The sequence below is a fragment of the Scophthalmus maximus genome, chromosome 10 (assembly GCF_022379125.1).
Source record: "Scophthalmus maximus strain ysfricsl-2021 chromosome 10, ASM2237912v1, whole genome shotgun sequence".
Classification (NCBI taxonomy): domain Eukaryota; kingdom Metazoa; phylum Chordata; class Actinopteri; order Pleuronectiformes; family Scophthalmidae; genus Scophthalmus; species Scophthalmus maximus.
Genome location: NC_061524.1, coordinates 21,712,938 through 21,738,823, shown reverse-complemented (window position 1 = coordinate 21,738,823; position 25,886 = coordinate 21,712,938). Strand labels below are relative to the sequence as shown.

The window sequence follows — 25,886 nt, the reverse complement described above, 5'->3', positions numbered from 1 at the left end:
TGCAAATTGTAAGGAATTCATTAAAAATATTTGGAAACAAAGTTGAGTTTTTCCCTTCAAGATTCAGTTTGTCTCTAAAAGGTTTTGAGATCTTGTTTCCTAAAAATAACAGACATGTGAAAACTGTATGACATCTTTATTATAATTTTATACATTGAATATAAGTGATGATTTTTTTTTTAATAAATAATTACAAAGTGCTGTGAATGATTCAGACCATGACTGTAAATTATGTGAAACGCGTTTGATTCAGCCTGAAAAATACGAGTTTTCAGTTTTTCTTGGGAACGGGATGCTCCTGCTTGCAGCTCTCCTCGCAGACTATGAAGAACTCATTACAGGCGACAGTCAGTGCGGCGACCAGGACCACGAACTCCTGGAAGTCCACTTGGCCATCCTGGTTTTCATCCAGGTCATTCATAATCTTCTCGACCACCATGGGGTCCTTGCTGGCCTGAAGAAGAAAAGAAAAAAACGAACCAAATAGAAATTAGTTTCACGAGATCAAATCCTAACAGCAAGTCCCCGTACGTCTAAGCCTGGAAGAAAATGAACAAGTTTCAGGGTTCAAAAAAATAATAATAAAGTCAGTATCTGGTCGATAAAGCCATTTCCAAAAATGACCTCATTCAAGAACTACAAACAGATTTGTTCTCGGCACATAGAAGTGATATAAGAAAATCTGCAGCATTCAGTTATTATCTTTTTTGTAAAAACAATAAAAGAGGAATTAAGTTCATGATTCTGCCACCATGAACACTGGAACTCTTCATGGACTTGTTGTTTCTTTGTGGACTTTGGTTTGTTAGGTTTTATTTATTTTTTCAAAATAGTGCCCCGCTGTGTTCTCATTAACAACGTATCCGACGAGTCCCAGCTCCACAGCGCTGATCAGCTGTTTATTAAAAATGTATCAATACGGAACGTAGCGCATTGCCAAATTCAACACTGCACTTACTTGGTCCCTAAACAAACCGGAAAAAAAACATGCGAGTGTGAGACTGATATGATGAACAGCCCTCTAGATATGACCGACAGACTGACTTCTTAAATTATTATTAAGAAGATGTCTCCAGCAGTGTAGCGTAGCCTCTCTGCTGCCCTCATGTATGAAATATATGTCTGAAAATGTATTTCATTGCTTTGAAGAACACATATGTCGCATAACATATGTCCGGTAGTAGAAATTACATAAAAATTCATATTACAGGCAGAATTATGGTCTTAAAAATATGAGGGAAAATCATCTGATACATTGCAATATCCTCAGGAAATAATCTGTTCATAATTTTAAACAAATTGCTACTTTTAATAAAAATTCCTGCAGGAATCAAGTTCACCATTTATGTTCATTGTGCAGTTAATTGTTCTGTGCGAAGAATGATATTTTCAAAAGCTACTTTCCCCCCTTTTTTGTAACAGTACGTGAGTGGGGGTCCATACAACACAAAGGTTGTAAGGATATTAATGGTGGTGATCATCATTCATATCCATATGACGTGTATTTATGATTAAATTCTTTACTACAGCACACAATTGTTTACAAGTCCTTCATTGATCTAGCCCCCAACTTGCTGTCCAAGTTCACCAAGTTGATGGATTTCACTTTGAAATGTACTAACTTTCCTTCCGGGGGACCCCTGACCCCCCTACAGGGGCTGACGTCCACCCACCATAGTCTTTCAAAAATCCTATGGGAAACACTGATCCCAGTTTTCTGCCATACGGTATGGGGTCCCTGCCTCATCTCTCTATCAGCAAAGACCCCTAATTTAGACATTTCCTTGACTTGCCTTCCTGGTGTATCTTTGTTAAGTTGCTTTATGTTATTCCATCTTGAGTTTGTTGTTTCCCATCCCTTCACATCCCTACTTTTGACCATAAGTGAGGGTCCGAACAAAGATCAGACTAGTAAATTGAGAGCCGATTCATACTAATATTAATCCATTTATTCTACTTTTGAGGTTTACCCTCTTAACAAAAAATATTTCCCAATTAAGTCCAACTTTAATCTCAAAAGAAAAAGATGAATAAATGACTCCCAGAGATAATAGCAGCAACCTACGGCTCTTTCATTTGTTTTTTATTCAGCATTGCACATGGTATTGTAAGTTTTATGAAATCGCACCAAAATTTTGGATTTTGTGTGGGACATGTCGACAGATACTCACGGACAGGAGTTCCGAGAGCTCTTCCTTTAACAGGTTCTTCAGCTCCAGTTTGTTCAGCTTGTACTTGTCGCCTTCTCGTCCTGAATAGGAGTGGAACACGTCGATGAGGCTCGACATGGCTGCTTGCAGTTGGGAACACATTTTTTTCAGTCCTATAGTTGGATGGGACAAATCAAGAGTCGGCATTTTTTTAAACACTCTGGATAGGAACAACAATTTTAAGAAAAAAAAAAGGAAGAAATCATCCATCAGGCAAGCCGTTTTATGTACTGGCACGATACATACAGACTTTTTGCTAGATGCAAAAGGAAAATTGAAATGAAACAAGGAAAAGGGAAATCTGCTTCAAAATCTCAGACTTAGCTTGTAAAGCTCCCGACCAATACTGGATGATTGTTTCTCCACATTTGTTTCTTCACAGAAAGAATTGTGGCCTAGACACAAGCATGTTACCTCTGAAGAATGTACTTATTGGCTGGCATGTACAGTAGCATGTTGATAAATTAGTCCACTCGTGACTTTACAAGTGAAAGAAGAAAAAAAAAATCATTAAAGGCAGACAAATTAAAAGAGTGTTGCAATGGCTCGTGCACTAGCGATGTGCACACACCAACTCCGTTGACTTGCGAGCTCCTGCTTCTCAGAGACTATTTCACATCAATCATCCATCTGCTGACTGATGGGCAACTGCCGCAACATTAGCTATAATTGTGAGCACGCAGGGAAGCAAACAGCAGGGAAGCAAAAAGCAAAATTTCTGCTCCTTTATTAATAAATGAACAAAATGCAGCCACATCATGGTTAGTGTCACACAGTGGCGCCGTCAAGGGGGTCCGCACCCCCCCCCCCCCCCCCCCCTGAAATCACTGGCCCCCCCAGTGGCCCCCCTGGAGAGTTGCAGTAGCAAATGCATATTATGCTACATGGTGGTAAAATGCTCCTATCTGATTTTTTTTATAGTAAGTACTATTCATTTAAATAAATAAAGTATATTGTGTATAATAGTGCAGTTAGGTCTAAGTACAATAATACATAAAAACAAATGCAGCCAGCCCAGCAGCTTGTATTTTATACATACATACATACTGTACATACATACACTCATATGAGTAGGAGTAGCAGAATTATAGTACATTCTGCTTTTATCTGATATTTTAGGTAAAATATATTTTTTACATTAGATATTTAGGTATTTTTTTTATAATAGTTATAGTTAGGTCTAAGTGTCACAGGTTTGAAGGAGCAGGACCCAAATGAAGGTAAGTATTTAATAACTAAGGTAACAAAAAGTTGACTTAAATAAAATCCAACTCTCCAAACCCCAAATCCAAAATAAACTACAAAAGCATAATAGAATTCCTGAAATTCAGCTATGGCTTTTGGTTTTGGGGTGCCACCCTGAGATTTTCAGTGCCCCCCCCCCCCCCCCCCCCCCCCGCTGAACAATTTCTGGGGGCGCCACTGGTGTCACACAGAAACGTATTTATGAAAGCCCAACTTTGGTGAGACCTGCATCCACCAAACTCAGCACGAGGCCGCGCAGAAACGCTGGAGGGATAAATATGTAACCGTGGCAGCTGCCCTTCACCACCGGACACCCGAGACGCTGCAGCAGCCGCCTCTGAGAGCCGGTGGGGGACAACGACAAGACCCCCGCAGGCAGGGCCGCGTGCGCGTGCATTGTGTTACACAAATGACCCGAGGCCTTCACGCAGAGGTAGAATAATAATAATCATAATAATAATCATAATAATAATTTAAAAAATATTAATCATAATCATAATTTTCATTTATAGAGAACCCTTGATAGGTTCATACCTCCTCAGTCACACATCCACATGACGACCCGCTCATGCGTGAGTGTGTGTGTGTGTGTGTGTGAAGAACTCCTCGAGCCTGACAGCAACTTTAAAGCCGAATGATGCGGAGCCACGTTCCCCTTAATTAGTCTCGGTAATTGCTGTTAATATATATATATATATATATATATATATATATATATATATATATATATATATATTTTTTTTTTTCCTGGGTGCTGCCTCTTTCAATGTCAAATGCAAGTCCATGGTTAATTAGCTGCTGCAGAGTCTGCCGAGTGGCACTCTGCAGACGAAAAAAAAAAACGGAATCAGTTCCTACATTCTTTTGACTTTTTTTTTTTTTTTTAAACTCTTAACACCTCGTTTCGTCTTCCTAACGTCCCGTGACGAAACATCGGACGAAGACGCACAGCGGGAACTCACCTGGACAGTGACGCGCGATGGAACAGGTGCGGGTGGAAGTGGATGCAGCCCTCGACGCACCTGATCACTTTTATGCTCTCCTCTCACCTGTGTGCAAATGAATCCGCATCAGATAAGCGCCTCCTCCTCCTCCTCCTGATCCTCCTCCTGCTGCTCCTCCTCCTCCTGCTGCTCCTACTCCTCCTCCTCCTCCTCCTCCTGCTGCTCCTCCTCCTGCTGCTCCTCCTCCTCCTGCTGCTGCTCCTCCTCCTGCTGCTCCTCCTCCTCCTGCTGCTCCTACTCCTCCTCCTCCTCCTCCTCCTGCTGCTCCTCCTGCTGCTCCTCCTCCTGCGCCTCCTACTCCTCCTCCTCCTCCTCCTGCGCCTCCTCCTCCTCCTCCTGCTCCTGCTGCTCCTCCTCCTCCTCTTCCTCCTCCCCTGCTCCTCCTCCTCCTCCTCCTGCTCCTCCTCCTCCTGCTGCTGCAGGATCCTGCTGAGCCTTGTAAGGCGAGAACACTGCACCAACCCTGCTCACAACGTTGACCTCCGATAAAAAACTGACTGTGACCAATGACGTTGGCCAGACAGCTTTCATGGAGCCCTGCAGCCACAAACACACTGTGGCCATTGTCAGTGTTGGAAAAGTTGCACGATGAGCCTGACAAATTGTATCACCTCGTGAGAGTTCTGGCCTTCATTAGGGTTAGGCTAACCCTTATTAAAAAAACAAGAGATATGGTGAAACATTAACGACTGGAATCGTTCAGTGATCAGATGATGGTCAAATATTTTAAGGGCAGTGAGAATGTATTTGCATTTTGAATTGCTCCAGTATGTATTTTTTTACATGCGATGTCCTTAGGATTTTAGCTATTGAACTGACAACGTGAAGGTGCAAAGGTGCAACTTAATTCATTTGCCAAGAGCTATGATCATAAATGAGTTAACGTCTTTTCAGCATCATGTCCATCATTTGTCATTCTTTTGATTTGATCTTTTGATTTTATGATCTTTTTTTTTAAAGTTCTGAGCCGTTTTCTCAAGACTTGACAGGACACTTTGTCTGTGTTTCCTTTAAGTTCATTCTGGACCTGGAACAGCTACGTACGCCTCAAAACAGCTGTTAATATGCTCATTGTGAACACCATACAGTATAATCTTCAGCCCTCGTATGGGAAGTTGTTGTCAAGATTTTATTTTGCTTTTGTTTGACACATTATGGCGAAATTCACATGGGATGTGAATATAAAAATTACATAAACACTTAAAGGACAGATCAGCCATTGGAGGAAACCACACCAGGTCTAATGGTGATCAGTTGGACACAAATATACATCTTGGAAGAACACAATTATTTCCAAAAAACTCTTCTAAATATACTTCCCGAACAATTCAGGAAACAAACTCTGCAACTTATTTTTTTCAGTGGGTTTTAATGATTATCATGTGCTTTTCTGCAACATCCTTTGCAATGATTATGCTTGAATGGCAACATGAGAAGTTATACAAATTAACAGCAGGCCAGTCAAATAAAATCCTGAATGCAAACGATCAGGTTTCATTTACATCAGTATCCCCATGTGGATGATATGACGGTTTTATGGATGCATGATTCTGGCTAAGGGGTCAAATAAAAAATACAAAGCACCATTTGATATCTAACAGTCCTGTAGAGGAAAAAAATGGTGACAAACGTTATGAGATCATTTGCTAAAACTTCTCTGCAGCTTTACATTAGGAACACACTGATGTGCACTGGGTATAGACTGTGCATTGTTAGATATATCCTACAATGTCTAAATATCTTAGTCATATGGTAAAGTAATTTCCCTTATGTTTTAAGAAAAATATTTCATGGACTGAGTTAAGGGTCCTGAATTAAACATCTACATTACTACATTCTTCAGTCATTGGTTTGAATATTTGAAGATCAAGACTTATCTTCAGTGCTGATATAACTGCACAAGAGCTCCTCACTTCTCTTTAAGTTGGAAACCATAGCAACCGTCTCCGAATATTGTTCTAAAACCATCTGCAGAGATCGGTGGATGTGTGAGTGTCATGAAACGGGAATAATACCGTCACATTTTTATTCAGTTACATTAATATTGCACGAATGTCCAGCATTTTACCAAAAAAATAAGGCACATAGGCTACTGCACGTTTTAAACATCATACCTAGAGCAGTAAATACAGGGTTTGCATCAAAACACATCTGTCTATCAAAAATCCCATGCAAGCGTGCTTTACATTCAGATATAAGTGCATTTCGCTCTCTGTGGATTAGCGACGACAACGTCCATCAGAGAGTTTGAAGTTCAAGGGTGTCATCTACAGGCCGTTGGAAAACTCTGCAAATGGCCACACGTGCGAACTCTGCAGAGGCAAGAGTGAAACTAAATTGGTGGACGACTCTGACAAAAGAGGGAAAGTGAAAGCAAAGAAGTCATTTGGAAAAAATCGGGAACGTGACAAAGTGTCTGATTCAAAAATAAAATAGAAGTTTTACAATTGCCAGCTGTACATCAATCATTCTTTTAAAAAGGTCAGATTGCACCTTATAAAAACACAATTTTTTGACATGACATGCAAATAATGTACTTCCTTTAAATCATGAATGTATTATTTGGTCACATTTCACTTTTTTGCCATCTGGGAGTGTGGAAGCAGATGGTCCCTTTTTGATATCAAATAGCCGTTTATCCTGTTTTGAAAGAAACTCAGTATGAGAAAGCACGCGGAGTCAAACACCAGCCAACATATGAAGCACGAACTGAATGTATTGGAATCTGATCCATCTTCGAGCTGGATGAAGTGCTTTGTTGAGATTAAAGATCCCACTGAAACGGCATTCTTGAGTGTCTCTTCTGAATAACTCCAACCACAATAGGAGACACTCTTGTCGCTGTTGCGTTATCGTGCAGTTTTTCAGCTCTTCTTTCTTATACAGTTTTTTATTTTTGCCTGTTGTTAAGACTCCGACAATTCCCTCCGAGGCTCGTTTACCAAACCAGCTTCTTATCTTGCATCACACGGACAATTTGAGGCGTTAAATATAGAGATTATAGAGATTCAGTAACTGTCCCCTCGTGATTCAGACTGCCACTTGAGTGTCTACTGCAGACATGCCTGCCGAGTGTGTTAAAGTTTTCCACTTTGTAATTTTGCACTCCAGCTGTGTTTCTCCTTGATACGATGGGATGTGAATATCTAATTTATGTAAACACTTGAAGGACAGATATTTTCCACACCAGGACTAACAGGAGAGTGATGTTGATCAAATATACATCTGCTGAGTGGAAGAAAACAATTGTTTTCAAACCCATTGGGATAATAGCTTTATGTGTCATGTCATGGCTGTGATTTTTCTGCCCCCTAGTGGCCACACATCAAAAAACTCTTCTAAACTGCCCACGTGCTGGGGTTTGTCCACTTATTTCTACATGTGATGAGCAGTATATTAAATATAATAGGGACTAAGACAAAAGGCATAATCAGATCAAGTCGAGACAGACATTTTGCAGCAATGAAATCAGCGATGAGGCATGCACTGGTTTTAATACAGGAGCAGTCCACTTGAAGCACAGAGAGCCACTTCAAGATTATGGGCTAATTGGATCACACAAGTCCTCACAAATTCATAATTTATCTCTATGCGCAATCGCTTGTGCACTTCACTTACCAAGCATTGCCTGTATTCAGGAGCCAGCATGGACTGCTGAATCCAATTATCTGTCAAGTGATTTTGAATTTTATGTTCCCAGATAGCAATTAGTCCAGTCTCCCCTGACCACATTGTATTCCTATCGAGGGTTGGCATTATAGGGCCTGCAAGGCCTATCTGGAACAAAACTCCCAGACAACTGCACGACAGCTGCAGCTCTCAGTTCTTTTAAATCAAGTCTGAAAACTTTTTTGTTTGCCGATGCCTTTCATAAAATCATTTCTTGTACTGCACTGTAACTTTTATCACCTGTCTTTTTCTCCTTTGACATGTTTTTATTTTCTGTTTTTAATTTTTAATTATTATTATATTTTAATGTGATTTTATCTGTTTCTTCCCAATTGCTTTTAATGTTTTCATGTTAAGCACTTTGAATTGCCTTGTTGTTGAAATGTGCGATACAAACAAACTGACCTCGCCTTGCTTTGCCTTTGACTCGGCGGTGGGATATCCGAGTTGGAACAAGTTATGAGCTCGTACCTCTGAGAGCCAAGAATGTAAGAGAGAACGGTCACTCCACAATGTGGTACCTGTCACCACATCCTCCTGGCACCTAGCTTGTTATCCAGAGTGCGACATGGGGGATTTCATCTGAGCCTTTGGTTGTGTGGCCTTTCAGCGCCTGTCAACGGTGCACCCGGCCCCGGACGCTCCGAGGGAAAGTGGAACAGACGGCATCGGCTTGGCACGGTGGGGGGGTAACAAGACAGAATGCCGCGGGCAGGTAGTGATCATGTTATTGTCTGTCTTGGCATACACCACATAGAAAACATTACCCCAGTTCAGCCCTTAACAGAGACAACACTGAAGAAATGCATGCTAATGTTCAATCTTCCTTTTTTAACCTTTTGGTCAAAATGTCACCACCTGTATTTGTCTCAGATTTGGCAGCTCATTATTTTTTCTGTTCAGAATTTTGATTTGTTCTTCTTGGTCCACATTACATTTCACTCCCTTTGGCCCCCCATCCTCCTGGGGGTGCCCAATCACGGCAACACCGCCCACAGACGAAGTTCTGCTCTTGACGCTGTGTCCCCCCTCCTCTCGGGTCATTGCTGGCTTGCCCAGAACACTCTTCAGCTGTTCCCAGAAAAACGCCTGCTGGTTGACCTGCTGGGGCCACTCCAGGTACGTCTTAGTACTCAGCATCTTCTTCAGCTTGCAGTACTTGCTGGGCAGGGAGCCGGGATCAATGGGTTCCATCACAACCAGGATGACATCACTGAAGGTCTTTCCCATTGCCCTCTGCTGGGCGAAGTACAGCTCGTAGTTGCACCACTCACTGTTGACAAAGTGCCGGGAAAGGACAAATATTACCTGTAGATTAAAAAAAACAAACAAGTAAGTAAGTAAATGAAAAACATGGATTAAGATTGCACTTAGATTCTGTCAACTCTGCTGTTTAACTGTTTAATTAAGCTGATTTGCTATCCTTGTGCATATTCGCTCAGATACACACAGGTGGGATTCATGTTTTATGCACACATTTTATACACTTTTCTGAGGATCCTACGGAATCACGGTACGAACAAATGTAAGAGAAATTTAGGATAAGAATATGAAAATGTTCTTGCACGAAGCCCAAAAGTCCTCATGTTTTTAGATTCCTAAATCTGACGTTTTCTTATGGAAAACATAGCATCTCATACTTTATCTGCCTGAACTAGCTGATAGATTTCACTGGGGGTATTTTTCCTTTCTGAACTTATTTGCAAAAAATATATGATTATGCAATTCTCCATATTCTGTAAACTATTGTGGCTACTGGTAATGTTGTACTCTTGCAAATACACTTTGGTACCTTCCGACTGCTTTCGATGTTCTCAATGATGTTATCGATGATCCACCTTCCCGGCATGAAGTCCCTCTCATGAATACAAAGACGATAGGGGTTTCTGTTGTTCTCCAAAGACGGCAGGAGCTGGTCCCTCACCCAGTCTGCATCAGAGTGGCTATAGGAAATGAAGGCATGATAGGTAAAAGTCCCTGATCCCCCTACTGCTTTTTCCTTGTGAGCCCTGTATTTGGCCCTGATGATCTGATATGTGGCTTTAGTGTACCAGGGCAGGTCAAAAATGTAGCAGATCAGCATCAATATCAAGATCACGGCTGCAGTTGTCGCGACACAGATGATGATAACCAGTCTGATATCACAGGCCACTTGACCTGGGAAATATTTGGATATGACTGTGTTGAGGAGGGCCTCCGGGTGGTAGCACCTGTAGTTCCAGGGCCAGTCTGTGAGGTTGACCTTTCCATGTGAAATCGTGTCCTGGACAAAAGCATGAAGCTCACAAGTGCAATGGTAAGGATTATTTCCTGCCCTCAGTCGAGATAGCTGCGGCATGCCCTCGAAGGACGCCTTGCTTATAAGGCCAAATGAATTCCCGTCCAAGGCTAGTGACTGCAGCGACAGACCTTTCCATTTAGATGGGATGAACTTGATTTTGTTCCCACTCAGCAGGAGCTCTTTCAGGTTGGTTGCCTTCTCAAAGTAGGTCAAGTCCAGCTGGTCCAGGTCACAGTAGGAAAGGTCCAAGTAGTGCACCGTGGTGGGCAGACAATGGAGGGCCTCATTCACAAATTGATTGTGGTGAGCGATGAGGCGGGTGATATTCTGTTGCCAGACACATTCCCAACTGTTTTCTACAGATCCAAGTTTGTTGTTGCTAACATCCAAGACCTGCAGCCGCTGGAACTCCCTTGTTAGCAATGACAAGTCTTTTAAGCTGGTCAGATCATTGCTGCTTGTGTTGAAAGTGTGAAGATTTGGCATGGTGCCCCTGTTATCACACCGCTGGTTGAAGATGTAGTCACTCTGTAGTCGATTGTTGGAGATATCCAACAACTCCACACCTTCCATCTCAATCCAGGCATCGCACGGCACAAAGTTGAAATACACATACTGAATGGAGAGTGCCTTAATTTTGTTGAACCATGTGAAACGCCAGTCAAATCGCAGCACATCAGGATTGCTGATATACCTAAAAGAAACAGAGGTTGTTAGCATTTGTGTGCATACACTAAGTAGGCCTACAAAGATGTTTTTGAGCTTTTTGTCATTTTTGAAAATCACAAAAATATTTGCATTTTTGTATCATTTCCCCCAAAAATGTCACTTTACCTAGCACCACATTCAGACAGTATCCACCATTAAACACATTGGCTATATTCAAATAATTGCCATTTCGTCATTGTTTTACTCTGATTATGTTTCTGTCATAGCTCTGCGAAAAAAAAGTCTTGTAAAAGCTTAATTCTATTGATATGAGTGTAGACTCTGTCTTCTGTGTTGTGGGAAGGTGACAGCGCTAACTGCTACACCACCGTGCAGCCCCAAGTCAACCAGGGAATTATGATCTAGTACCGGATTTATTATATTTGACACTAACATATGAAGCCTCCAAGTGGTAAGATACTCACCAAAGATCCAACTTATCCAATGCCAGGTCTGTGATGCTGGAACCCGCTCCACTATCGACAAACGTGGGTGAACGGGCAAAGTCAATGTACTGAAGTCTCAATCTTTTGATAGGGGTGACTTGTAAGTTGATCAAAGCCATCCTCAGGAGATTCTCGTTGAATTTACCTCTGTGAAAGATGAGCTGATAGGCTTTAATGTCTTTTAAACCCAGGAAAATGTCATCCTGCTCCATGTAGTACATGAACTCAAAGAGGTTACGAAACTGGATGACGCTGAAGGTCTTGTTGGCGAGGTCTCGTAGCATGTGAACGAGAGCATGAGGCCGTTGGTCTATGGCCATATCAAAACCCATTTGCTTCGTCTGAATGACTTCTAAACTTCCAGGCTCATAGTAGCTTAGGTTGGAAGAGCATTTGATCGCAAAACCTTGCAACCCAATGTTCTTCAGGGGCCCAAAATCTGCTTTCTTCAGACCCATCACCAGGGGGCCACCCATAGACAGAACCTCGAGTTTGACAAACTTGGAGAAGCTCTCAGCCAGAGTGGCATGTTTATAAAGGTTATTGGACATGTACAGCTGTTTTAGATTCGAGAGAGGTGTCAGAGCTCTGGCAGGGATTTCCTGCAGCGAGTTATTGAAGATGTTAACATGCTCCAGCAGTGGGTTGTTTTTAAAGGCGTCATTGTCAATGATTGAAATGTTATTGTACTGCAGCTGAAGGATGCGAAGACGAGGGAGACGGCGGAAGTCATCAGCATGGACAGCTCGAAGTTTATTGTAGGAGAGATCTATATCTTCAAGTGTGGAGGGAAAGTGTCCCCACGGCACACTGGGGAGCTGTCTACCCAGACAGTCTGCAGAGCGGCCAGAGTTGTAGAGGCGACAGGGTCCATCCTCAGTGTCAGTGGTGGGGGCTGTAGTTGGAGTCGGGGATGTGAGTGCTCCAGCAAGGAGAGCGCTGAAATGGAATAACCTCCAAATCATTGTGACAGACCTGTAAAGCAACAAGAAACAGGGAAAATCAACACTTAGCACTTACTTTGTTTTCCTGTGAAAAAGGGCATGGACATTGACCTATATTATTTTTTTGCCGCAGAGTTTAGTTCGAGTTTTCCATTCACTTCATCTTTTGTCAATACTACTACTATTATTCTTCTTTCAATCAACTCTACAGTCCTTTTCCTCAGGTATATATCACAAATGAATATTGTGCTAAAACTAAGCATAAGCAATTACAACAGCAAACAGCAGCTTCCTTCATGTAGTTTTATTCTTCTTATTTTTTTTCTTTCCTTTATTCTTTCTCATCCTTAACCTTTTCTATTTGTTTTCTTCTGTCTTTTACCATTTTCAATTTCACTCAGCCGATCTGTTAAACACGAAAAACACCAAAATGGAGATACAAGATTGTGAGGTAAAGATTAAGCTACACAGTTATCCTCTTCAGAATGAGAAATCTTTCTTTGGAAGTTGGTTTACCTGCAATAATGCACTAATGTGGTGCAGTATGTTTACATTGTTACTGCAGCAAGTACACATTAAGATATAAGTATGTTTAAGCCCCAGTGTGTAATTTTTGAAACCGACAGGGACACTTTATGGCGGCGCACCGCTGATTCCATTTCCGGTTTCCGGCAGCGCTCAAAATTCAACGCGGATGCGACGTATTCCGGACCGTTTTGTGCAACCATATTCAACACGACGTAGCAAACATGGAGACGCCCGAAAAAGTCGATTATATCGCCTGAGAGACAAGCGAGAAAATAAGTCATGATGTCACAAAGGAAAGAAGTCAATCTTAAACTCGCCCTCTACAACATCTTATTAGAATTCTCAAAATGTTTTAATTAAATCACAAATGTGCCTTTGCAGAAGAAATTGTTTCTTCTGCAGGGTTATGTGGACCATGTGAGAAAGGCATCAAAAGTACACACACACACACACACACACACACAAACACACAAACACATGGTACAGATGTGTATACTCAGTGAAACAAATGATCAGAGTTATAAAACAGACTTTTTTCAACCACACCTACACACCACATTACAACAACACCTATACACACTGCTCACTACACTACACTTACCCCCTGAACACTAGTTTCCTGCTTTAGACCGCGAACTCTTTCAAACTCCCTCTCCTCAACCTTTATTTATATCATCCAAGGCACACAAACACGTGAGGAGCCGTCAAGCTTTATAACCCCCTTTTAACAATCAGTGTTAGTGTTATCTAGTCCAGAGGTGACGTGACTTGAATGAACACCTATGTCTGTGCGGATGTGGGTACTAGACACACGTTGTTTCCCTATTTACTTCATGATATAGGCCATTATGAAGCCTTAGTGCGCGGCCTTGTTAATCTGCGACAGCTTGGACATCCGTCAGCAAGTGTGTCATCGTGTAAGGTGCAGCAAAATGTTATATTTAAAACTGTATGTTTGATTTAGATCATTAGAATCACTTTGCAGCACCTGTAAGCTCCGACATGAGTACTGCGATGGACCGTGTTGTTACATACAAGATAAAATCTCTTCTTGTGCCTCTCGGATCAAAGTCTAATCTGAGGGGGAAACTGTTAGGCATTTTTACTCTAGATAAAGACTCTAAATGAAAGGCTTTATTGATTGCATGAATTAATGTGACGTCTATCTTCTTTCCTTGTCATAACAAAGACAACAGCAGCCGTGATGCTGTTTCGTAGAGGAAACCAGGAACACTATCAGATCTGGTCAACAGTGGACAGCTGCTCCTGGAAATTGACACTAGATTAGATGAACATCAATAATATTGACTCTTCCGTGAAAAAGGTGCTGTGTAAAATGATGGTGTATTAAAACCTGACAATAATAAGGTTTGGGAACTGTTTGCAACTTTATCTTATACTTTTCTAAGATACGAGATAATTGTCTTTTGCAAGTCTTAAAGGAAACATATCATGCTCATATTCATATATCTTCTACGCTTTCGGACTCCGACATCATTCTAGCTGCAGCTTGATATGCGCCCGCGAGTCAGCTTTTCACCTCGACAAAAAATATCGTCACGTTATAATTTCGCACACCGCTACTAATAAATGTATCATACAGAAAGATTAACAGAAATACTTTAATTAAATAATTTAAAAAGGAATAAATATGAATTAAATAAATTACCAATATACCTTAAAAAATATTTAAATATGAAAGGGTGATGATGACTTTTAGAATGGTAAACAGACAGACTAATAGGCCTAATATCTAATCCTGCGACGTCTCTTGTCGGACAGCGGGTGGTGCTCTCTTGCAGCCTTTTTTATATTTTTTCCTCAGCCTCCTTATAAGTTTCAGGGTGCGTTGTTTTAACATGTTTACATAAATGGCGTTGCTGCTGTGTGGCACATTCTTGTCCCAAATACTGCATCTGGATATGGCGCCACACCACGCTCCGTTTCCTTTGTTCTGTCACGTCTAAGCGCAGCATGCCGTGTGTGATTGCTCAGCGCTACTGCGACAGCGCGCACACTTCCCGTCTCGTTAGGAAGCGATGCAGCCACCACAGATTTTACACATAATATTAGCATTGATTTTTTTTGACGTCAAATGAGTCGCTTGTGCATATCGATACTTTAGTATCGATCCGCCCATCCCTAAATGGCACAAACCTCCACCAAGGCGAAGCAATACTTCCTGTCTGTCAAGCTGTCAAAGTCAATAGGCTTTTCCCTGGCCCATGTCCGATCCCCAACAAAGTTTGTTGCACATTGGTTCAGAACTTTTTGTGAAATCCTGAGGAAAATGTGCAGTGGCCCTGAAGTGCAAACCGCGACAGCAACTCAAACAAAACAACAGCAATTCACCACAACAAGACAGCAACTCACATACCACGACTGCAATTCACACAACACAACAGCAACTCACACAAAACAACAGCAATTCACCACACACGACAGCAACTCACACAACACGACAGCAATTCACCACAACACGACAGCAACTCACATACCACGACAGCAATTCACACAACACGACAGCAACTCATACAACACAACGGCAACTCACACAACACTACAGCATTGATGAGACTGAAACGTACACTGATCCTCTTCCTGATTGGTTGCACTGTCTGTCATATTGACAATGCTTAAGCTACAATATGTATTGCCCTCACTGCGTTATCACTCCGTAATGTTCGTGATAGTCACGCCATAACACCGGCCCGGGACGTCTAGCGAGCTTGCGTTTTTCACGGTGAAGTTAGTTTCAAGTTGGATATAAAACTAACTTCACCGCTTCATCTTTATATGTTTCTCTGTACGCAGTACCTTTCCCCTTCACTAACGACGGAGAAACTGCGAAAGTTGACCTAAGCATTGTAAACGGCAGACAGTGCAACCAATCAAGAAGAGAGGATAAGGGTCCAATGCTGTTGTGTTGTGTGGTTTGCTGTCGTGTTGTGTGAGTTGCTGTCGTGCTTTGCACTCCAGGGCCACCTTACAAATGGGACGAATAAACAAACCAGCCCACCGAGACGGGTGAGACGTAACTTCTTTGTCGGAGCTAAAAAGAAAAGCTGCGCCCTGGATAAATGGGGCCAACGAAATCTGCGTGTTGAACCTCTGAGTTCACAGCATCCGTCTGGTTTGACATGAACTCGCCTGGTAGAGTTTCTGTGTCGGGATCTGTTGTGGAGGATTTTCCTGCGTGAGTCATGCTCTTGTTACCTTCCTGCTCTGTGGTGTGCAGCTTTATCTGTTAAAGGAATGTGCACAAATATGCTGCCAATGGTGCCAGCTACTCTCTATTGCATCATTGGGTATTTATTTCCTTGGCTTCAGAAGCTGCAGTGTTGCAATCACTTTTATTGTCCACACACACATTTGGGTTAACAGGCCTAACAGCTCTTACAATCTAAACCACCTACACGTGTGGCTCATTGTGTATAAATACAGAACATATGGCCTTTTTCCTGGTCAATATTTTTCCATGTGCGGTTTGACGCGCTGCACAGCTTCATAAACTACAAGCTGGAAAGAAAAGTGTGAAATCCCGCAAGAGCACGTGGGGAGGAAAACTATTTATTTTGTCCGGACCTGAGCGGGAGCTTTCACAAATGCTGTCATGTTTAAAATGTACAGACGGCAACCCCCCCCAACGTTAATGTCATTGTTCATCTCAGAAACTAGATGAAGAGGATGCAAGACGATTAATCCTTAATGGGTAATGTTGTAGGAAAGTGTGAAATACATAAGAAGACATTTTTCAAAGTGGTTCAAACTAATATAATCAGTAAAGACATCAAAAGCTCGGAAGTTTTTTCTCTTTGAGTAGCAGGAATAATCATTTTTTTCCCAACAATTCAAAAGGTTTTGTAATAGAACATTCTTTGGTGTTTGGTCTTTGTAAAGAGTTTGTGATGGAAATGGATTAAATGCAATGCGCTAGTTTCTCAAACAGGAATGCTGTTAAAAGAGAAATCAAGTTTAGCCACATTTGATGGGTCTGTCAAACCTCATCTGACAAGGAGAGGCAAAAAATTTTCCAGTAACAATATCTTCTCCGAAAACAAACGCACCACAAACTTTCTAAATGCTGTAAGGTTCTCTAAATTGCAAAGCTACAACTTCCGCCAAGGCCCGACAATTTCCTTATGAGACCACATTTTAAGTCTGGATTTTTTTATACATGATTTATTTCCTGGGAATTTGGTTAATATGTCAAAAAACAACTCACAATGTTGAATAAAGTGCCTGGTGTGTTCTGCCTTTACCCATGTCCCATCCTTCCACCCAGTTTTGTGGAAATCTGTCAAGTAGATTTTGCTGATCCTGCCGACAAAATGTTCAACAGCACATAAATCATCAAATAGATCTGGATGGAAAACTCGTCCAGAGGAGGATCTGTCCACGTAATTTTGGCCCATGATTTAGAGGCTGTGTTGTAGTGGTGCTGTGTGCTCCATAGCAACAGCAGTGCAACTGACATGTTGTAGTCAAGGCTTCATAGGGAGAGTTGGTAGTAATGCATAGAATCAACAGGCTGTCATGGAAACAACTGGCTCCTCCATTGATTAAACTCTGATATTTCTCTGATATGCCACGCATGGCGTCATCCATTTCGCTCAAAGCTCAGTAACTGCGTCTGATATTTACCCAGCAGTCAATAGTCGGTGGTAAACAGTACAATAACGTGGCAGCAGACGTGGAACATGTTCATCCTCTGCAGCAACACTACAGCAGATATCGTTCATGCAAATCACACATAAAGATGTTGTATGCTTGTTCACAGTTCTGATAACTTATGGAGCCAAAAACATTCTCCCACTCACCTTTGGTGGTATTTAACCATGTGTATTAATCAATCTGCCTTGGTAGATAATAAACTGCACGTTATTTCCGATTACCAATGTGACATAGTGTCAAATAACTGTGGTTACAAAAGTGAAGAGCAGAGAGTAACAGGACGGGCCAAAACAGAAATGTTCTCCCAGTGACCAAGATAAATACTATAAACAGTCTTTCAAACATTATCAACATTCTTTTATTGTGGCTTTTTTCTCCTCATAGCAGGAAGTGCATAAAAAAAGTGTAATAAAACCGATGATAACAGTCAGAATTTGTTGTCATTTTTCATGTGTGTTTGGTGGGACAAAGGGTTTATAGCCCAGCACTTCATGGAGCTGACAAGGTCAGAGTTTGTCTTGGTTCAGTGTGGCATTAGGAAATAGATTTTATTTCCATTACAGATATTAGACACATGAAACAGGTGTAGCCTCAGTAATAATGTAACTACCTAGAAGTCCCACTTCGTAGTACAGGCCTCAGGGCTCTGGACCATTGTTAAGGTTATTGGTTCCGCCTGAGCTTTTGCTGCTGAATTTAAGAAGTCAGAAATATCCACTGTGAGAATGATTTATAATAAAGAGGGACAGTCAGTTTTTAGCTGAATGCTTTTGTTTCACTTTTACATAGAAAAGAAATTACCTTACCATTGCAATTTAGGGATGAAAAAAAGAGAGGGGAAGAAGCTTCGAAATAAAAATGAAACAAAGGTTCAGCTCATCTCTCTCATTGCTGAAACCTCTGTTTCACAAAATATGGATATTGCCCATTGTGAATGGAGAACAATGCTCAGCACAGAACAATGTTTCGGTCTGATCTGACTCGGCCTACAGTCTGTGACTTTGTCCCGTTCTCTGTTCTGTACTGTGTGTCACGGCCTATTGATGAATAATCTATGGATGAGTAATAACATGACATGGTCCTGGCACATTGCTGGAACTTTCTTTTATTCAACCGTGTAATTATCATTCTTAGTGTGACGTCAAAAGGTGAGGTATGCCTGTTGCTACTATGCATCTATGGGTCGTATCCAAGGGAGGGGACGAATAAGAATAGTTAACATAATTTAAGTTGGAGGACCAGTTTTCTAATTAGTAATTACTAATAAAAATGTCAGACTAACCAAACTCACGAAAGTCCATTATTTAAATAGTATGAAAATCTTGCAATGTTAAAGGAAGAGATTAGAAAAGATAATAATCCTGGATCCGCACCAAAAATGTAATGATTCTTTCCTGGCTAATGTTTCATCCTACCACCAAGTTTGTTAAAATCCATTCAGCAGTTTTCCCTAATCCGGCCGACTAAGAAAACATAACCTCTTTGCCGAAGTTAATGAGTAAGAAATTATTTCAGTCCTGGGCCACAGTCAGCCAAATGCTTCTCTATTAATGGAACGATAAAAAGCTGTATTGTCCTTTAGGGAGTTCAACATGACCCTTTAAAATGGAAATTACAACATAAACGCAGCCAGTAAAAGGGTTGAGATGAAAGTCTGATATTAGCTGTGCAGAGACACTGGGCAAATAGTTTGAAAGAGATCTAAGAGAGATTCAGCGCACAAACAAATGGGATCCAACAATTGAACCTGCCGATGGCCTGAGGAGACGGAGCCTGTTGTTAGTTTCTGTTGAGGAATTTCCGTCTATCCTCCCCTGAGAAACTCTTTAGAGTCTTCTCAGGCAACAAGCAAGGTCATCTCATTTATGGCAAGCCAAAACAATCATTGAGAAGCTAGACTATCTTAGGACGCCGAACACTGTGAACCTGTTGATCTGTGTAGCGAACCGGAAGTCTCTTCAATATTGAGCTCTTATAATAAATACTTCTGCTTAAGACATCCACAGTTTCCATCTTCCTGAATCAGCATCCACTCCATAAATTATTCTATTTCAGTTCATTTTTATCATTATCATCATCAACAAATCCCATCAAAAGTCCAAAACCATCGATCCTACTAACAAACACTGCCTGTGAAGCAAAAGCATGAAGTACGCCCAGCTCTGTTGTCATCCAACACCTGTGGGCAACACTAACTGTAAATAGCCTGTTTATTGCACAATAAGAAAGAGAAATGAGAGGTGGATTTTGGCCTCTTCAAATTGATAAAAAAATAAAATAACAAGACTTGGGTTGAGTTTTTACCAGTTGAGGATGAAGGGTCAAATCAAGAGTGAGTGGAAGACACAGATTTATTATGTCTGATTAGGCGAACGCTTCAGATCCTTACCACATGATCTGTCCCTGCCCTGTTTTCATTATGGGATGTGGAGACACCAGATGACATTCTCGTAATTTCCGCTTCACAAGTGGGAAGTGGGAGCTTAGGGCCAGCACGTGAAGGCAGCATTAGAAACGGTTTTCCCAAGTGATAAACTGTGAAGCCCTGTAGACTGTATATCCAGCAGTGCTCTCAATAGAACACACACACACACATACACACACAAAAACACACACACACACACACACACACACACACACACACACACACACACACACATTCCACATTCCCCCATTGTGGGATGAATAAAGGTACATCTTATCTTATCTGAGGCATATGATAGGGCAACTCACTCAGATTTAACCATTTTACACATATTGGGTCAAGGTGGATTAACTTCATTGACCCCAGAAGCCAATCCTTTCCATTAAATACAATACTGTCAATGTTTGTGTATAGCGCTGTTTTGGTAAAAACAACATATGCTCAAGAAATTGAGACATTTGGGACGAAATATGCTTAATTTTCTTGTTTTGTTCTTTTCTTTCTCTGGTTTTTCCTCCCATCTTCATTTTTATTTTCCATCAACTCTAGATCTCCCCGGCAAGACGAGCAGAGACTGCTGAACACATTAACGGTGGTTGCGTTCATTTTATTATTTAGGCGTGTCAAGATATCTGCAGGCCAGACTTTTGGGCTGTGATAATTTTTGTGTTGACTGATGTATCTGATATTCCTGCATCTGTTTACACACTGACAGCGTTTTGTCATATCCACATCTAAAATCTTCATCGATTAATGATTCACCTCCGCCATGTTGCAATAACTGTTACACAGACTTTAAACAACTCAGATTGATTCATTTGTGTGTTAGGAAAAATAAAATCTACTCACCCTGGCATCGTTGGTCAGACTCTGTTCCTCTTTCTCAGTTTGACTTTTCACAACACATTTTAACCTGCACTGTGTGTCACTCTCAGTGAAGAAGTGACTCAACACTGAATGATTTCGCCTTTGGCAAAGAGTCAGCTCAGTTATTTTCTCTCCCTCCCTCCCTCCCTCCGTCTGCCTCTTTCTGCCTCTCACTCTCTCTTGCTCAGGAATGTGTGAGATGATTTTTCCATCATAAACTCCACATTTCCTGTAAACTAGTATTTGTTGCTTTGACTGAAAAAACACTTCCAGGCATACAAGAAGAAAACTGCCACTACACAAAGAATTTTGTGGTTGTTGTTGTTGTTTGTTTTCATAGGGGTTTTTTTCAGCCATGCAAATAAGATTTGGTTTAATTTGTCCAGGTTTTTTTGATATGATTCTGTGTCTAAACCAATTACAGCTGATTGTCTGACAGGTCCAGGTAAAATGAGTTATAGATAATGGAAAATGGCTCGGTTGGTTCATTTTTGCCAACTTAATTTGATCAATCCTTACAGTCAGAGAGAAGAACAACTGTCCACTAAACATCTCTATACAGGGTTTGAAAGTCTGCTGCTGTTTGCCACATGATCTTACGTGTCTTTTGGAACCACTCTTTTGGAACCGCTCTCAGGAAGGAGAATGAAGGTCACTTACAGTTTAAAGGGGCAGTAAGCGATTTCAATTACATCACATTCATTTAGCAGACGCTTTTGTTCAAAGTGCACCAAAAGTGCAAGAATCCATAGAATAAATAAACTTTTATCAAATAGGCAAAAACAGCTTCAATGCTCATTATATATATATATATAAATACAGGGAGTAAGGTGCAGTCATAACAGGTGAGTTTTCAGTCTGCGATGGAAGCATTTAAGGGATTCTGCTGTCCTGATGTCAATGGGGAGTTCGTTCCACCAATCGAGGAACCAGGACGGAAAACAAACGGGATTTAGATGAGCGGTTGCCGCCCGCCCCTCGCAGAGACAGAGTACCAAGCCGTTTGGCAGTTGCAGAGTGGAGTGCACGGGCTGGGGTGTAAGGTTTGACCATCTTCTGGATGAAGGAAGGGCCTGAGCCATTCTCAGCACGGTAGACGAGTACCAGTGCCTTGAATCCAGCGCCTACGAAGGCGTGCGCAGTCACTCTGTAGACTGAGTATGTCCTTTGTGACAGCTAGGAGAACAGTCTCTTTTGAGTGCCCTGCTTTGAATCCAGACTGGTGGGGGTCAAGAAGGTTGTAAACATCACGCGTCAACATGATAAGAGAGCTATCAACAAACACGAAGACTCAGGGGATTTGGCCTCGTAGCTGGCGTGCCGGTCTCCGGTACCTGAGGCTGCAGGTTCGAGCCCCGACCAGTGCAGTAAAATCATCAGGAACAATCTCTCTCCAAAATTGCTTACTGCCCCTTTAAATCCTGTGATGCAGCGATATACTCTTTTCAGTTTTGGGCATGGGATTTTCGAGCAGGGACCTGCGAAAAGCCAGGATGATCCATTTCAAGGACTTCTCAAAGCACACTCGACACGTGTCCTTCCATTCCAGAGCAACAAAGGATCCAACAGGATCAACCTATCCCAGGATTCATTGCATGCTAGTTATGAAGCTAATGAGCTGCAACTAAGGCAGGCACTCAAAGTTGGGGACGCAAAAAAGGAAAATCCTCCGTAGAACAGGTCATCTAATTTTGGTTCGGGCCTTCGTGGTCTGCGCAGTCACCCCTTCCCCCAAAGGATGCGACCCCGGAATTGGAACACAGCTACAGTCTTATACAAGTTTGTGTCCTCATCAGTTTGTGTTTCACTTTAACTTAAGCTGAGCTCCAATGTTTAACCTTAACCAGATGTTTTCTGCGATGCGTAACCCTCATCCCAGCCGTACCCTGACCCCAGTTCCCCGTTTGAAGGGTAGAGTTTACTATTCTTACACAAGAGGTACTTTGATTGTGAGATACTGAAATTGTTGGTTATGGTTCACAAAACTCGACCGTGCAGGACGTTTGTACTGCTGGTTTGTACCGCAGTCATCTTTAATTTGAGATTTCTATAATTTCCCTTTTGACACACCAAGTACGTTTCCCATGCCAAAACCCCATTTACGTGTTGAGGCATCAGAGACAACAAGGTGGTGTCAGTGTTCAGAGGTATGATGATGGCCTAAACCACTCATCCCCAAGCTCAACCTGTACTACAAACTATCAGTAATTTTTAAAGTGAGTATTTCTTTGGTAGAAGGTAATAACAATGTAAACTGCCCAAAGATTGGCTAAAAATAAAACTGTTTGTGGGTAGATATTTTTTACTAGAGATGAGAATTGACCTTTTCACACAATATAAAGTGTTTGATTTTAGTCATGTTCATATTACCGTTTAACCAACTTCACTCCTCACTCTTTTGGAATACAATTGCAATGTAAAATAGTTAAATTCATTTTCAGGATTCTGGTTAAAAGCTATTTCTGTTTCTGTACTTTCGACACCTGGAAAAGGGGATTGGTTGGAATGAAACTGTTGGGAAACAGTAAGGTTGTACAGTAAAATAGATATCGTGCCCCTTGATAAAAGAGCTTCGCTTTGTTCTCCGGTTCAGGAAGTGCGAGAATTGTTTGACCTGGGCAACAGGTTTGGTTTTTCTCGGAAGGAAGAAAATAAATATATTGGTGAACTGTCAGGTAGGTGAGCAGGAAGCAGGATCCAAATGCAGGATGCGGCAAAAAAGGATATTTAATAATAAAACGAACAACTCAAAATCAAAACAAGGGTGTCCACACTACGGAGTAAAAAACACTGGAGCCGGGGGAAAAATCACAGTGATCAGACTGGAACAAAAATCACATAGACGGACCGGGAGACAATCATAGTTACAGACTCGGGGTAAACAGCAGAAACAGACCGGGGGAAGACAACAGGAACCAACCAGGGAAAACCACAGGAACAGACTGGGGGAAAAAACAACAGGAACTGACCAGGGAAAACCACAGGAACAGACTGGGGGGGAAAACAACAGGATGTGACACAGACAACAGGAAGCACAGAGACTAAATACACACGAGGTGGGCGGGGCTAATAGAACACAGGTGAGACACATCAAGAACAGGTGCAGACAATCACAGGGGGAGGAGACCCGGGGAAACAAAGTGAACAGACACGAGCCAGGGGAACAGGAAGTACAAAAAATAATTCAAAATAAAACAGGAAGTACAAAACACAGAATCATGACGTGAACAAGAAGTTTAAGTTGATTCCTAGGGGAATAGTCCTATTTGATGTTGATATTTCATACATGCAAGTGGGAAGTTTTGACAGCAATTAGATCAATCCAAAACATTACAACACATCTGATTAAAAACCATGAATATCAACAGCAGATTCATTGGAAATCCAGCCAAGGATCTTATCAAGGGTATTTTTTTGTTAAATATTTCACACGTTTAGTGTTACTGTTAAGCAAGGGACAAATTATTGGATAAATCTAACATCTGTGCATGTGTGTAAATGAAATTTATTATTATTATTATTATGTGTGTGCATGTATGTGTAAATGAAATTTATTATTATTATTATTATTATGTGTGTGTGTGGGACGAGGGGCTTTATGCTGGCTGTGATGTGAGTTCACTCTGTCCTCTACGGTTGCCTCATACAGAAGGCAGCTGACTCTCTTCCTTCTGTTATTCTTAGTGGAGCTTCCTGAAGGTTGAACTGTGTTACCAGTCGACATGGAGACGACTGCCATCGGGTGAGGCACGGAAGTTGCAGAAAGCAACCCATCTGTGGCACCGCTGCCCTCTGTGCCTTATACTTTCCTTCCCCTCATTTTTCTTGACGAACGAGGAACCCCAGCACTGCCGTGAGCCCAGCGGTTTCCCTTTTTTATTTTAGCATATTTTTTTAGGAAACAAGCTTTCAAACTTCCCCTGTGTTGCTTGTCCTTTGCCCCCGGCTCAGGCTGCTTGGTCTAAACACTCATAAAACATTCATCCCTTTGTTGAGAGTGTTGGTTTTCTCTTCAAGTCTTGTTGTGTAGGCCGCAGGAATGGGTTGCATCCTCTCTGATTAATGGAGTTGATCACTCCATTAATAAGGTTGAAGAAACCTTAACATGACTGTCATGACAGTCTGAATGTTAAGCAACAGAGACTGGATTTATCCGTCATGTCAGTGGATTTTACTCAATAGGGCTCTTATCCTTGTCAATACACCAAATACAATTCACCAGCAGATGGTGATGAAGCCTGCTCGTCTTGACTGAGTGTCAACCATTTTACAATCTGGTGTGTGCAGATTTCCACAAATCAGCTCAATTACAATGCGGTGAGGTATGTAAGATTACTTCTATCAATACACTCTGGCATCTGTCACAACTTCAGCCAGTCTTTAGTTTTTTCATTGTCTGTTTCCTGTTTTTGCCAAACTAATTCTCTGCCACTCCCTCCTGCTCTGAATTACCTGTCGATTCCATTCACCTGGCCTGCGCCTCCCCCCTACTCATCTTCTCCTCATCAGGCCTTCAGTATATATACTGGTCCATTCCCTCAGTTCTTTGCTCGATTGTTTGTGTAAACCTAGCTCTGCAGCATTTTGTTATTCTGATTCTGCCTGTACAAGTTTCGACTTTTCTTTATGTCTGCCCCTACTGAATTTGTTTGCCACGCCTTTTGACCACCTGGTTTGACACCTGCTTGTCCATTAAACCCCGTTTCTGCACCTATTGGGTTCTTGCCTGCCATTTTGTGAAAGCCTGAAGACATCATGCTGCGTTCCAGGTTACCTCGGAACTCTGAAGTGGGGTTTATCGTTCCAGTATGATCTGGGAACTCTGAATTCTGACCTCCGAGTCGGAAATTGCAAATGGAACACCCCTGCGAGTCGGAATTCCGAC

At 41.7% G+C, this 25,886-nt stretch overlaps 1 protein-coding gene across 1 annotated transcript; it reads right to left on the bottom strand.

Moving 5' to 3' along the window:
• Positions 1-121: 121 nt before the first annotated feature.
• tlr18 (toll-like receptor 18) lies at positions 122-20,118 on the bottom strand. The gene is made up of 7 exons (XM_047334997.1): positions 20,099-20,118; positions 11,543-12,538; positions 9,921-11,103; positions 8,977-9,436; positions 4,418-4,477; positions 2,172-2,323; positions 122-454 (listed from the first exon to the last, which is right to left on the bottom strand). Exons 1-7 carry the CDS (start codon positions 20,101-20,103, stop codon positions 272-274), a joined length of 3,039 nt encoding a protein of 1,012 aa, XP_047190953.1. The 5' UTR covers positions 20,104-20,118; the 3' UTR covers positions 122-271.
• Between the last annotated feature and the right edge of the window lie 5,768 nt (positions 20,119-25,886).